Source organism: Halichoerus grypus, chromosome 3 (genome assembly GCF_964656455.1).
Source record: "Halichoerus grypus chromosome 3, mHalGry1.hap1.1, whole genome shotgun sequence".
In the NCBI taxonomy this organism is placed as follows: domain Eukaryota; kingdom Metazoa; phylum Chordata; class Mammalia; order Carnivora; family Phocidae; genus Halichoerus; species Halichoerus grypus.
The window spans coordinates 88,185,443-88,199,346 of NC_135714.1; the positions used below are offsets into that span (position 1 = coordinate 88,185,443).

Consider the following 13,904-nt stretch of genomic DNA (forward strand, 5'->3'; position numbering starts at 1 on the left):
ACAGTTCCATATTTAACTCCCATGTGGCACACCAATTTGTGTGCTTTATTTCTCCCTCTTTTTGTCTCTTTTGCTCTGTATTACTGTATTTTTAGAGTTGCTGACTTTGTAACATTGCTTAGATTTTTTTCTTTGATATGCGTTATCTTCGTATTATTTTTTTGAGATAAAATAGTCTTCAGGTGAGTCGCTGAATCTGGAATTACGGAATTGCCCCTAAGGTTCATTATTTGCCCTTGAATAGAGATTTGATTAAATGGCTTTAGGTAAGTTGGAACCATTACACTATGAGATTTCTGTCCCCAGGAGCCGATATTCTAAGGAAGGGAGGCCGTCCACAGTGAATGAACCAGTAGATACCGCGTTAGGTTGTGACCAGTAATCTGGAGAAAGATAAAGTGAAGAGGATGGCGGGAGGCCTCGCCTGGAGTTCTTACAGTTGCTAGTTTATATGCAGGGAGGGAGCAGGGTGCTCTGATGAGGGGACATCTGAGCAGAGAGGCCTGTGGGAAGCAAATGTCAAATGTTGGAGGAGGGACGGCACCAAGCCCAGGGGGCCGCAGGTGCTGACCCAGGAGAGGGGTAAGCGAGGTGGTCATTTAGCATTCTGGGCTCTTAACACCATAGAAGCCTCAGGGTCAGATGAAGGCCTCTGAGCAGAATCCATTTGTCAGCTGCCATGTTCCTGCTCATTTCTCCTTTGCACATGCTGTTCCCTCTGCTGCCTGGCATGCTCTTCCTGCCCTCCCATCCCTTGGGATGCTCTTCATCCTTCAGGACCTGGACCTTGGTGGGTTTTGGTGAAATGTTGGCACTGAGTAAATCTGCCCACCTGTGCCCACACAGAGGCGTGTCAGTCTTCATGAACCTTCAGCAGTGGCTGACACATCTGAGTCCTCCCGCTATATCATGAGTACTTGGGGGCTTGTCTGGTTTTTCTCTGTCTCATTCTAAGTCTCTGGGGCCTGGGGGGAACAGACATAAATAAAAGTTGAAGGAAGGAAGGGTGCCGCCTAAAGCTGATGTATATGATGATTTTTGCTCTTTTTGCTTTCTTATGGACTAAAACTCAAAATTGTGATTCTTAGCATCCTCTGGTTGACTAATTAGTGAAGCATTAACGTCACCTATGAGAAATAATCAGTTGGTATTTTAATCACCTTCAACTGTACTTCCTATGCTTTTTAAAAATACAGTCTTGGGGCGCCTGGGTGGCTCAATCGTTAAAAGTCTGACTCTTGGTTTCAGCTCAGGTCGTGATCTCAGGGTCATGAGATCGAGCCCTGCGTCGGGCTCCGCACTCAGCACAGTCTGCTTGGCATTCTCTTTCCCTCTGCCGCTGCACTCTTGCTCTCTCTAAAGTAAATAAATAAATCTTAAAAATATATATATAGTTTTTATGGATGTTTAAGTAGTTCCTGTTCCTCATGCCTAAAAATCTGAAACATGTTTAGGTATAAAATTCTCTTTGAGTATTTGAACTTTTTTCTCCTTTTATTTAGCTTTGGTGTAACTGACCATTTCTTTATACTTTGGAACAAAATTTCTAGATGATCACTTGTTATAGACTACTCCCATTCCTGATTTTGGAAAAAGGGAACAGGTTCTCTGAAAGACTTCTTGTGGGCCCAAGGACCATAATAGTGAAGGGTAGAATTCCAGGAAAAAAGCACATTGGCTCTTGTCTTAATTTACTGAACACACTTTAAAACTTGAGTGGCAATTTTAAATCAGATTTGGGCTTCTTTTTAAACTTTATCTTGACTAAAGGGTTGATGTGAGTGTAATTCCAGAGGAATACTCATTACTTGTAAAACCAAGAAAGCTGGAAAGGAAAAATATGCATACGATACATATGAAAACACAAAGCTTAGTTCTTTTTTGTTTAAAAAAAGTCCTATTTATCAATACAAATATGCTCTAGCTTTAAGTGATGTTGTAATAAATTATTCCAGAGTTGGAAAATCCCAATCCATTAACAGTGACTCCAGCCACTGGAGCCTTCTCTCTGCGTGAACACCGGAGCAGTGCTCTAGAATTCACCTCACAGAATAGCTTGGTGGAATAGCTTTGAAAATCTTGTGGTCTATTTGGCATGTACCTCTGAGATGAAATCTTACTTACCACAGCCAGAAATCCTGACTCTGGATGTTTTTTGAATGTGCGAACTTGTAAACTCTGAATTCTGGGACTAACAGTATGACAAGGAGAACCGCGGGAAAGATGGTGATGGCTCAGTGCTGCCCTCTTGTCCTCAGGTGATGCATCCAAGGAGGACATCGACACTGCTATGAAGCTGGGAGCTGGGTACCCCATGGGCCCATTTGAGCTTCTCGATTACGTGGGGCTGGATACTGCGAAGTTCATCATGGACGGTAGGAATTGGACTTCTCTGTTCTCTTTCTGTAATGGAATTGAGGTCGTTTCTTTCATGTTACAATGCTTGTTTACCACCGAAATTTCAAGGGGTCTTAGTAGGCCTTCCAGAGTTCTGCCCCACCAGCTTAAAGATTCAAGTTAAAAGATGGCAGAAAAAGGAAAAATGTGCTTGCGTAGTGTCTCTCCACAGGGTAACTTGTTTTTAAAACTTTTCATTTTGAAACAATTTATAGATTCACAGGAAGTCTCAAATATAGCACAGAGTGGTCCCGGGTCCCGTGTACCCCTTACCTGGTTTCCCCTGATGGTTCTGCGGGACAGGATTACATTGGAAGCGGACATTGGTACCGTGTGTCATTCCGTCATAAATGCTGATTTGTGTAACCTCCACTCCCGTGGAGATCTACACCCTTTAAAGATAATGATGTATCTCTTTACTATAGTGGCTCTGAAGTTACAGTAAGGATAATAACGACAACTGGACTCCTGAAGTTGAGTGTAGCTCAGGCCCCCACGTTTTACAAAGAATACCTGGGTATTTGTGGGGAGCAAGGCGGGTTCTGAATGAAGCATGAACTTTTGTATCTTGTGAGGATGCAGACTACCAGTGGCGGCATGTGTCCCGAAAGTTGCGGCACGGTGCCCCTGAGGGGTCCAGGCGGCCGAGGGGCTGGTTCCGTGTTCCTGGGAGGAGGGCGCGCGGGCGGCCGCCGGCTGCTTTCGGGCCCGTCCGCCTGTGCCGGCTCAGCTGCCTCCTGCCTCTGCCCCGTCAGAGTGGGGACCCTTCTCCCGAGCTGTGCCCCCAGCCTTGCCCTGGGACTGCTGAGGTGTCCGAATCATCCCAGCGCTTCGTCCTCAACCTCTTCCCTCCTCTCAATAGGGTGGTATGAAATGGATGCAAAGAACCCCTTGTTTCAGCCCGTCCCGTCCTTGAATAAGCTGGTAGCGGAGAACAAGCTGGGCAAGAAGACTGGAGAAGGCTATTACAAGTACAAGTGAGGCCGGCTTCTCTGGCTCCGGGAGGAACCCGTCAGCACGTACGAGCAGCTCCGCCAAGTGCCACGGGAACGTTCTGTGGTCACACGTTCCCTCTCGCAGCACAGTCTGTTCGCTGCGCGTTTTGATTGTGACCTGTCTGAAGTAATTATTGACACTAGTTATCGTAATGGCAGATTCCTCCATTGAGAACTAATTTCCCTTTTTCAGGCTGTTCATTTCTGTGTATTCTCTAGAGAGCTTTACACCCTTGGTGCCTTGGAGCGAACATGTCTTCTGAACCTTACCTTTTCATAAAGGATCGCCTGGGTCCGTTCCCTGGTGAAGGGGCACCGGCTCGGCGCGCCGCTCTGCTCGCCGTTGGCGCCCGGGAGCGTGGCGAGCCGTCGGACACGCCGGGGGCGCGTCGGGGAGGTGCTGCGTGAGCGGCCCCCGCGTCCTGCCTTGCCGAGAACAGCTGCTCCCTGCAGCTTCGAGCCTTAGCCTGCACGTGGGCCGCGACCCGAGACGTCGTGTCGTCACTCAGCTCCGGCTGCCGGTGGGCCTGTCTCCGTGTGCTTGGTTTGCGGGAAGAGCTTCCATTCACATCCAGAATCTCAGTGATGACTGTCCGTCTGTCTGTCTCTCTTTTTTTGCCCATGAGAAATCATTGCTGCAGACTGCCTGTAAATTGATTCTAATAAAATGCAATCTTTTAATCTGTGAAAATTTGAATTGACATAAACGTATATAATTTAAACTTGGGGCGTGCTTGGATGGTTGCGGAAGTAAAGGTTGGTAATTTAGGCAAAAGCCTTGGCCCGTCGTCTTTGGCCTGTTGTTCCTTGGGGAGGCGTTGCCGTGGGCCGGCCTGCCGCGGTCATCCGCAGGCTTCCTACCAGTGAAGCGGCCGTAAGGGCCCAGAAAACGATCTCTAGGGAACATCTGTTTCTTCTTCGCCAACAAAGAGAAATAGTGTAACATAAGCTTCTTTTAATCATGGGCTTGAGAAAGTGTCTTCCAAGATAGAATTTTGAAGCGGGAAAGACGTCGGAGGCCCTCAGGTCCGGCGGCCTCGGTCACAGAGCGCTTACGAGACGCACACAAGGTCGCGGAACCGGGTCAGAGCAAAAGAGCACGTCTGAAAACCTCAGATCCAGCCTTTCACACGGGACTGTCCCCAACACGGCCGCCCTCGTTTGGTGTCCTGGGTCACAGTTTCAGTGGTTGAGAGATCCTCCCCCCCGCACACCATGGTTGATAAAAGGGAGCTGGTTAACCTTTTTCCTGACTCTTAACTATAGCATCATGGGAAAATAAGTAAATACGCTACATACATTTCTACCCCACATAGAACCTGGCTTAGGAAACTTTTAGGTTATTCTTCTAAAACATTTCCTAACGAAAGAAAGGAAGCACCTGCGACGCCACCACTGCTTACCTTTCCCAAGTCCCCTTGTGGTCGCACGGGCCCTGCTCCTCTCAGGCTGCTGCTTGACCTGGGCCCGGAGCCCGGGGCCGACAAGGCCGCTTCACCTCCTTCCCGCTCTGACTGCAGTGCCCGGAGCCCTGGATCCCTTGTCCCGGAAAGCCACACGGCTCGCTCTGGGCCCTGGAATTCCAGGAGAGGGGGAGCCCCGGGATGCTCCCGCCGCTCTGCCGCGATGTCTTTTCCCGGCCCAGGTGTTTAAGTGCACTTCTGGCCTCACCAGAAAGTCCGCAGGCCTGGCCTCTGTCGCCTCCATCACGTCTGGGGCCCGGCAGGAGCTGTGAACATCTGTCGCCCGTGGCAGGCGGGGCCACTGCCCCAGTCGGGTGTGCCTCGTCCCCGCGGCCCCCGCTGTGCGGCCGGACCTGCTCAGGCCTGGCCTCCAGTGTGCACCCGCCGCCTACAGGCCGTGCTTACAGACCAGGCCTCGGCCTCCCGTGTGCACCCGCCGCCTACAGGCCGTGCTTACAGACCAGGCCTCGGCCTCCTGGTGTGCACCTGCTGCCTACAGGCCGTTTACAGACCGGGCCTCGGGGGGGGGGGGGGGTGGAGGCTGCGGCTGCTTGGCAGCCCTGGTGCGGGAGAGGGGGCGAGTCCGGGCAGAGCGCAGGGAGAGCCCAGCCTCACGCCTCACTGCTGCCCCTCCCGGGCCCGGGCCTCCCTCCACGCGGCAAGCCGGGGCCTTTGAGGGGATCCAGAAAGGAGTGCCCAGGTTTTAGGTCAAGAGGGTGCTTGGTTCCCCCTCTCTCCTGTACTCCCTCCTCGTGATATCTGTATTCCTAGAATAGAAGTGCACATCTGAGGTGAGAAAGCCACACGGTGGATGAAGCGGCGCGCCGAGAACAGCCTCTGAGCTGAGCTGTCAGCCTGGCCTGCAGTTCTGTTCAGCAGGATGCAGTTCTCTGAAGCACAGTTCCCGTGCTTATTGAAGAGGCCTTTGTAAAGTCAAAGCTGTGGCCCTTAATGTCCGTAAGAGTCACTGTTCATCTCTCCGGTGGGGGGGAACACGGTTGGCTCCCTCCTTTTGACATCCACCCTAAGGTGTATTTCCCGTCTGGGACTGTGAAGTGGCGAGGCATGGGGGTAAGGTGGGACCCGATCTGGGAACTGAGACACTTCCATACTTTATCCCGGCGGTACAAATTGAGGGTCCCGTGGGTGCCGCGCTACAGTGAGTCCTCTGGCTCTGTCCCGCGTCAGCTTCCGGGAGCTCACTGGAGGCTCAGCCACGCACCGTGGGAGAGGGTCACACTACTCAGTAAGGCCCGGCTCGGACGACGCGTGCTGAGTATGCTTTCTCTCTTGGTTTGCGAGGTATACTTTTCACACATTGGAAAACAAGCTTTTGTCTCGTCTCACCTCGGTTTTAATCCCCATAACATTTCAACCTAAGGAACCAATTAAGTCTACCAGAAGTACAAGGTGCGGCTGTAATTTTGTGGGTCTCATTTTCTTGGAAATAGGCATTGATGCTACATAAATAGTAATCTAAGAAACGCTTTGAACAATGGAAGCATTGCTGTACTCTCAACGCATTTGGTCATGGAAATTCCATTTTTAAAATCGGTCAGTGGCAGAACAAATTTCAACTCCTGAAAGAAAAATCCCATCACGGATACTAATTCTATTGAGTTGTGGTTTTTTTTTTTAAGATTTTATTTATTTATTTGACAGAGACACAGCGAGAGGGGGAACACAAGCAGAGGGAGTGGGAGAGGGAGAAGCAGGCTTCCCGCTGAGCAGGGAGCCCGATGCGGGGCTTGATCCCAGGACCCTGGGATCATGACCTGAGCCCAAGGCAGATGCTTAACGACTGAGCCACCCAGGTGCCCCTATTGAGTATTTTATTTAAATTTTTTTTTTAAGATTTTATTTATTCATTCGAGACACAGAGATAGAGAGAGAGCACGAGCAGGGGGAGAGGCAGAGGGAGAAGCAGGCTCCCTGCTGAGCCAGTAGCCGGACGTGGGGCTCGATCCCAGGACCCCGGGATCACGACCCGAGCTGAAGGCAGATGCTCAACCGTCTGAGCCACCCAGGTGCCCCTTGAGTGTTTTCTTTAAAATCACCAACCGTATCTGTTGCAGATTTAATCAGTATAAATGATGACTAGCATGGGCCTTGGGGTTAAACAGACGTGGGTTCTAGTGCTGAGCCCCACCCTGCTTTACCTGTGTAACCCGGCGGTGGGGGGAGGTGTTTGTCTCCTGGGTGTATCTGGTAGGATGGGCAAAGTGATGGAACCTGCCTCAGAGGGTTGTTGAGGACCAAACGGGATGATGGATTGCAAATGTCGAGCACTCCGCCTGGCAGATTAGGCTAATTGGGACCCACCTCCCTCCTCTCTGACCCATTTGGAAGGGAAAGTTCCTGAAAACCTATTGGCTTACAGAGTCCTGAACATTTTACACCTGGGGGGAGAGGGCTGAAGATTAAGAACAGGCCCCCAGTCTTATAAAAGAGCCTTGGCAGTTAAGCTGTTGGGCCACCTGGGTAAAAAGATGAGGGCCAGAGCTCCGCCCTCAGCCACTCCTCGAGGCCTTTCCAGGCCCTGGGAGAGATGCTGGTCCCCGCTGCTAGGGAGGCAGGAGCGCGTGGGGGGAGCGTCCAGCGAACTGGAGGAGATGGCTGCTGCTCAGGTTAAGTTCCATTTTATCGTATAAGCGATAGACTGCCAATGACTTAAGACCCCAGAAAAAAAGCAAGTGCACGAAAGAGACGTGCCCGCGGTAGAGAAGTAGTGGTGTACGAACAGGAGAAATCTTAAACTCCATTTTATCATAATGTGGTTTGTGCAGGCAGAGCCCCTCTGCAGGCCAGAGTAATGCGGCCGGCCGGCGGGAAGCCAGAGGCTGCCGCCTCTGACTGTGGGTCTCCCCACCCGTATCGCTTACACAGTGGATCCGTATAAATGATGGATACCCTGGGCTTGGGGATTCAGCAGCCTTGGGTTCTGGTGCTCAGCTCCACTGTACTTCTGTAACCTGAGTGTGGTGGGTATTTGTTTTCTGGGTATACCTCAGCGTGACACCTCAGCCTCATTTCTGTAGATGCACTTACTGGAATGTTCCACCAGAAAATGTCAGCTCTTCTTGAGCAGGTGCGTATTGGGAAGGAAAGCCCAGAATAAGAAGTGCTTCCTGCTCCTTCCTTGTAAACAGCCGCTGGACTCAGAAATCCCAGGTTTAGGTGCCAGGAAACGCAGAAGTCTCCAAAACCAGTACTGGGGGGAGGACGACCGTGTGTGACCGAAGTATCTGCTTGGGGCAGTTTGAAGGACTGAGCCCTAAATGCCTCCTTCTGGAGCTGCGTGGAGGTTTTGGCATATACTTGTGGGAAGGTAGATTTCCAGAGCCTTTTAGCCTCAGTGTTGAAGTTCTAGAGAAGGGTGAGGGTGCAGAGCCAGCGTGCCCCCCTCCGCATGGACCTGGTGGGCCAGGCAGGTACAGTGGAAAGCCACTGTCCGATGCCACCCAGTTCCCCTCTGGTTCGAGCCCTGGGGGACAGGCCGTCTGCCCTCCGCGGCTCCAACACGTGAGATGCTCTTGTGTAACTGGTGTCCACCGGGGATGTGATGCGCAGGGGAGGGAAAGAGCAGAGGGCTGGCCCTGCCCGTTGAAGTCCGCATGGCTGGCAGGAGCTTGAGCTCATGCACCCACATGGCCTAGGCCGAGAGCCAACGGCGCTGGGCAGGCCCAGGGGACAGCTGTTCCCTCTCGGCGCCCTGGCTCAGGGTAGATTCTGCCAGTAGCCGCACCACGCTCCCGAGTCCTAGGCCTACGGCAGGTCATTCATGCTTGCATCTTGATTTTCTCTCTTGGCCTCCCTTTCTTGTTAAGTCTTGTGTGTGCTGGGGGTTGTCTTTTGCTGGGAGAGAGAACTAGTTTATAGTGTCCTTTTATTAAAATCACGGCTAATCCCAAATGCTGGGAGCCCAGTGAGGGACAGCACGCCGGCCTCCCGAGACTTGTAGTTTGCAGGCCCCCCCCAACCCTCTCCCCAGTGAACTGCAGCCTCCTTGGGCCTCTGTGTTCCAGCGTCTCTGATTACCCCCTTGAAATCTCCAGCCTGCTGACAGAGACACTGGGGTAGCGTGGACAGCCTGAAGGAGAGAATAGAGACCGTCATCCTAAAGTCTCAATCAAGTCGGAGTGGCCATGATATTGTGGGTGGAACTCAGGTTGAAAGCTCATGGAAACGGGCCCAACTTTTGCAAGGGCTGCCTGAAGGGTTTGCGTTCCCTCGGACCAGGCACCGGGGAGAGAAGAGTCCCAGCTCACTGGAGTCTTGGAACTGGAGCGGGCACGGCCTGTGCCAGATGCTGGCATGTCGGAAGGGGATGGGACTGTTCAGGCCCTTCTGGGCTGTTGTCTGCCCCTGGGTGAGCACCGAGGGGCCTCTCCAGAGCTGGGCGTGGAGGACAAGCTAGATTTTTAAAACTGGGTTACCCCTTCTCCGATTGAGCATGTGTATCTGGGCTAACTGAAAAGACCTGTAACAACAGGGGTGCCTGGCTGGTTCAGTTCGTGGAGTGTGTTACTCTTGGTCTCTGGGTTGTGAGTTTGAGCCCCACCTTGGGTGTAGAGATTACTTAATAATATCTTAAAAAAAAAAAAAAAAAGACCTGGGGCACCTGGGTGGCTCAGTCGTTAAGCGTCTGCCTTCGGCTCAGGTCATGATCCCAGGGTCCTGGGATCGAGCCCCGCATCGGGCTCCCTGCTCAGCGGGGAGCCTGCTTCTCCCTCTCCCACTCCCCACCACTCCTGTGCTCGCTCGCTCGCTCTCTCTCTGTGCTCTCTCTCTCTCAAATAAATAAAATCTTAAAAAAAAAAAAACCTGTAACAACAAATAGGCCAATTTGTAGGACTCCATTTTACTTTGGTTGCCTCATGCCTTCTTTCTATGGGAGAAAATACTCCAGCGTAGAACATAATTCAGTGATTCCATGAGTTAAAATACTGAGACAAGCTGAAGATGGAGAAAAGTGACTCATCTACGAATTCCACTGTGACCACAAAGAAAAAACAGTTGTGAGATTAAGTCTGCTGCTTGGATGCAGTGTTCTCATTCCATCTGGCAAATCATACATTCCCTACCGATTTCCTCCATACACTGAATGGAGAGCAGAAACTTAATGTAGCTATGATAGATTAAGAGAAATGTTGCATGAACACATCAGTGCAGATGACCCAATACGATCCAGATTCTGCCCTTTGGGTAGAAGTATTTTCTTGATCTTTGGTCCAAAACAAATTGGTTAGTCCTGGTTACCAACTGCTTCCGGGGGCAGAAGAAATAATGCTTATATGCTCTATGGCTACAGGTGATTCGAAAACCACATACTTCATACCGGACAAAACAGGTTTAATAGCAAATTCTAAGCCCATTCAAAGGGAAGTGCATCTGTGAGTCACTTCCTGTGTGCAGGCCAGGCGGCGCTCTCATTTCCGGCTCCCCAGAGCCCGTGGAGGTCCGTGACCTCTTCGCTCAGCCCAGGAGGAAGCGGGCTCACAGGGGTTAAGCGCACAGCGCCCAGCAGCGCTGGAAGGCGACGCCGTTCCCCTCCGGGCGACTCCAAGCCCGGCTTTCTCCGCTGGGCCGCCTCCGGCCCTAATGGAAGACCCTGCTTCCTTGCCGTGGGTGCAACCCCATCTGACCTGCTAGAGCTGCTAGAACCCTTGGCAGTTGTCAACAGGGACTTTCCTGATTAAAACACCCCGTCTCAGGGCAGCCTCTGAGATGCCACCTACGTGTTTTGCCTGAGGGGCGCCCCTGACGGTCACCATCACCTCCATTTCCTTGCCTTCGTTAACTCCTTGAAGAAGGTTAAGATGAGTGAACCAGACATTGAGATAAATTATCACATATATCCGTGTGGGTTCACATCTGAGAATAAACGAAAGGAAAAAAAAAAAACAAACTTGTTTTTTAAAGTCCAAATTACCACTGAGGGTGAGGATGCTTGTCCATGAACGAGAACAGGAGAACACGTGCAGATGGTGAATGACCTGACACAGCGGAAAACCTTTGTTCTAGGGTCTCGCCCATCGGCAGGTGCTCAGGAAGGATGTATTTCGGTGGGCACATCGATCATTTCTTTTTCATACCAGGTTATTATTGCCGCCCACAGGCTCGCTGACGATCCCCACCATTAGCATTATTTTGTCAAGAGCAAGTCAACGGCCAGTTTTCACCCGAGTTCTTCAGGTTTGACTAAAATTTAATTCTGTATTACCTAGCACGTATCAAGTTTTCCCTGAGGTTGATTCGTGCCAGCCATGTTTATCTCAACTAGCAGCTCTTGCACGCCCTTCCTTCTGCTCTCTGAACAACTCCTGGTTGCAGAGCCAGGTCGTGCAGGCTTTCCCAGTAGAGGGCTGGGCGAGTTTGGAACGGTCGCTTCCAAAACGGTACCTGCTCAGTGTGGCCCACCCGCCAAGGATCTTCTTTTGCCCACAAGACATTTAGAATCACCTCTTTCTATTCATATTAAGATGCTCAGCTGTAGTCAAGCTATTCAGTTTCTACTAAAAAGCAGTTCAGATTTTTGTGTATGTATGTATCCCTAGAACTTAAGGTGGGGTTTTTTGAAGTATAATTAATATAAAACAAATTATTGGTGTGTGTATAATGATTTGATATTTGTATATATTGTGAAATGATCACCATAAGCCTAGCTCACATCACCATCCCCATCGTTACAAAAGTTTTTTTATTTCATGGGAACTTTTAAGATTCTCTTAGCAACTTTCAAATATGCACCGCAGTATTATTAACTGTAGTCACCGTGCTATACATTGCATCCCCAGGACTTATTTTTTTAAAGATTTTATTTATTAGAGAGCATAAGCAGGGGGAGGGGCAGAAGGAGAGGGAGCAGCAGACTCCCCGCTGAGCAGGAAGCCTGATGCGGGGACCCTATCCCAGGACCCCGGGATCATGACCTGAGCCGAAAGCAGACACTTAACTGAGCCACCGAGATGCCCCGCCCCTCCCCCCCCCCCAGGACTTATTTTGTAACTGGAAGTTTGTACCTTTTGACTCTCTTCACCCATTCTTGCCACCATCCCACCCCACCCGCCTCCCCATCCTCAGGCAACCACCAGTCTGTTCTCTGTATCTATGAGCTCTTGGTTTTGTTTTAGAGTCCACATCTAAGTGAGATCATGCAGTATTTGTCTCTGTTTGACTTATTAGCAAAACGCCCTCACAGGTTCTATCCAAGTTGTTGCAAATGTTAGGATTTCATTTTTTCTTAGGGTTGAATAGTATTCCATCGTGTATATTATACCATATTTTCTTTATGCACTTCTCCATCAATGGATACTCCGGTTGCTTTCATATCTTGGTTATTGTAAATAGTGCAGCAATGAGTATGGGGGTGCGTGTATTTTTTTTGAATTAGTGTTTTTGTGGTCTTTAGATAAATACCCAGAAATGGAACTGCTGGACCAGTATGGTAGTTCTTTTAATTTTTTGAGGAACTTCCACACTGTTTTCCACAGTGTCTGCACCAATTTACACCAACAGTGCACGAGGGCGCCACATCCTTACCAACAGGTGATTTCCTGTCCTGATACTAGCCATTCTCACGGGTGTGAGGTGGTATCTTTGAGGTTTGATTTGCATTTCCCTGATGATTAATGATATAGAGCATCTTTTCATGGACCTGTTGGCCATTTGTGTCTTCTTTGGAAAATGCCTATTCAGATACTCTGCCTGTTTTTTATTTTTTTTAAATTTTTCAAAAAAATTTTATTTGAGAGAGAGAGCACGCGCACGTGCATGAGAGAGGGGAGGGTCAGAGGGAGAAGCAGACTCCCTGCTGAGCAGGGAGCCCGATGTGGGACTCGATCCTGGGACTCCAGGATCATGACCTGAGCTGAAGGCAGTCGCTTAACCAACTGAGCCACCGAGGCGCCCCTCTGCCTGTTTTTTAATCAGAGTTTTTGGGTTTTGTTTTGTTTTGTTTTGTTTTCCTATGGAGTTGTATGAGTTCTTTATATAGTTTGGATATTAACCCTTTATAAAAACTCGGAAGTTAGGTTTCACAGGGCAGCTCTTGACATTCCCTGGGTTTTTATGCATGAAAGATATCCTGTGGCAGAAGTAGTAAATGTAATTTGTAGAACAACTACTATGTCATGTGGAACATTTAAGTTTCTCTTCCGTCAGAACCGTGCATTACTCCCTCAGGATTTTTCTCCTTTAAAAGGAAAGCCACACAGACATCTTGTTATTGCTCACAGGCCGTTGATTAGAGGTTTCCATGTTGTCGCAGCCTGAGACCAAACTCTGGAGGAGAAAATTATTGTACTTAGGACAGCTGTAGTCATGAAGCAGTTCAAAGGCCCCTCCGAACGGCTCAACAGGTAGTTGCCAGCAACCTTAGCAACCACACAAACTAAAACCGGGAGGAAACCACCCCTTCGTAAGGACCAGCATGCCAGCTATGACCTCAGAGGAAGGCTGGGCTCCCAGAGAGGCCGACCCATCCTCCTCCTCTGGGCACGCAGTTCAGCTCTGAGCTTGCAGGGAACGGAGCCAAATCACTCCCAGATCAGACAGAGCCAGAGGCGCGTCCCTCTGCGCACAGATGCCCCAGGCTGACTTCCCTTGGGCCGCACCCCTCGGAGACTCCCACCTCTCCTTGCCCGCACTGCTGCCTGCCGGAAGCAGGGTCTTGGTAAAGTGGGCCGGGAATGAGCACCGGGCTGTGACATCGAAGATATCTGGGAGAAACAGGGTATTCTAGAAGGAACATAGAAAACTAGAAGGGAACCAAGTTAGTGGAAGGAATGACTGGCTCAGAGGACCCAAACAATCCATTTCTCCAACATTGTTTACTCATGTTTTATGTCATAAAAATGTAGACGAACCACTAAAGGAGAGGACTTGAGGGGGCTTTGGTGGCGTTCCATTCTCAGCTTCGTGTCCTTGCTCATACTTGGTGAACAGACTATTATTATTTTTTTAAGAGACTATTATTAATCCGTTTCCTTCTAAGATCCAGGGGGAGCCAATCACTGTGTTGGTATAAGTTTTTTCTCCCCACCCCCAC

The 13,904-nt window shown here is 50.1% G+C and overlaps 1 protein-coding gene across 2 annotated transcripts in view; it reads left to right on the forward strand.

Annotated features, from left to right (window-relative positions):
• Positions 1-4,083, forward strand: part of HADH (hydroxyacyl-CoA dehydrogenase) — a 44,625-nt gene extending 40,542 nt beyond the window's left edge. For both annotated transcript variants that reach the window (XM_036119932.2, XM_036119934.2), the window contains exons 7-8: positions 2,259-2,375; positions 3,260-4,083. In XM_036119932.2, the coding sequence (XP_035975825.2) occupies positions 2,259-2,375; positions 3,260-3,378 (236 nt within the window). In that variant the 3' untranslated portion in view covers positions 3,379-4,083. The remainder of the gene's footprint in view (positions 1-2,258; positions 2,376-3,259) is intronic.
• The last annotated feature ends 9,821 nt before the right edge of the window (positions 4,084-13,904 follow it).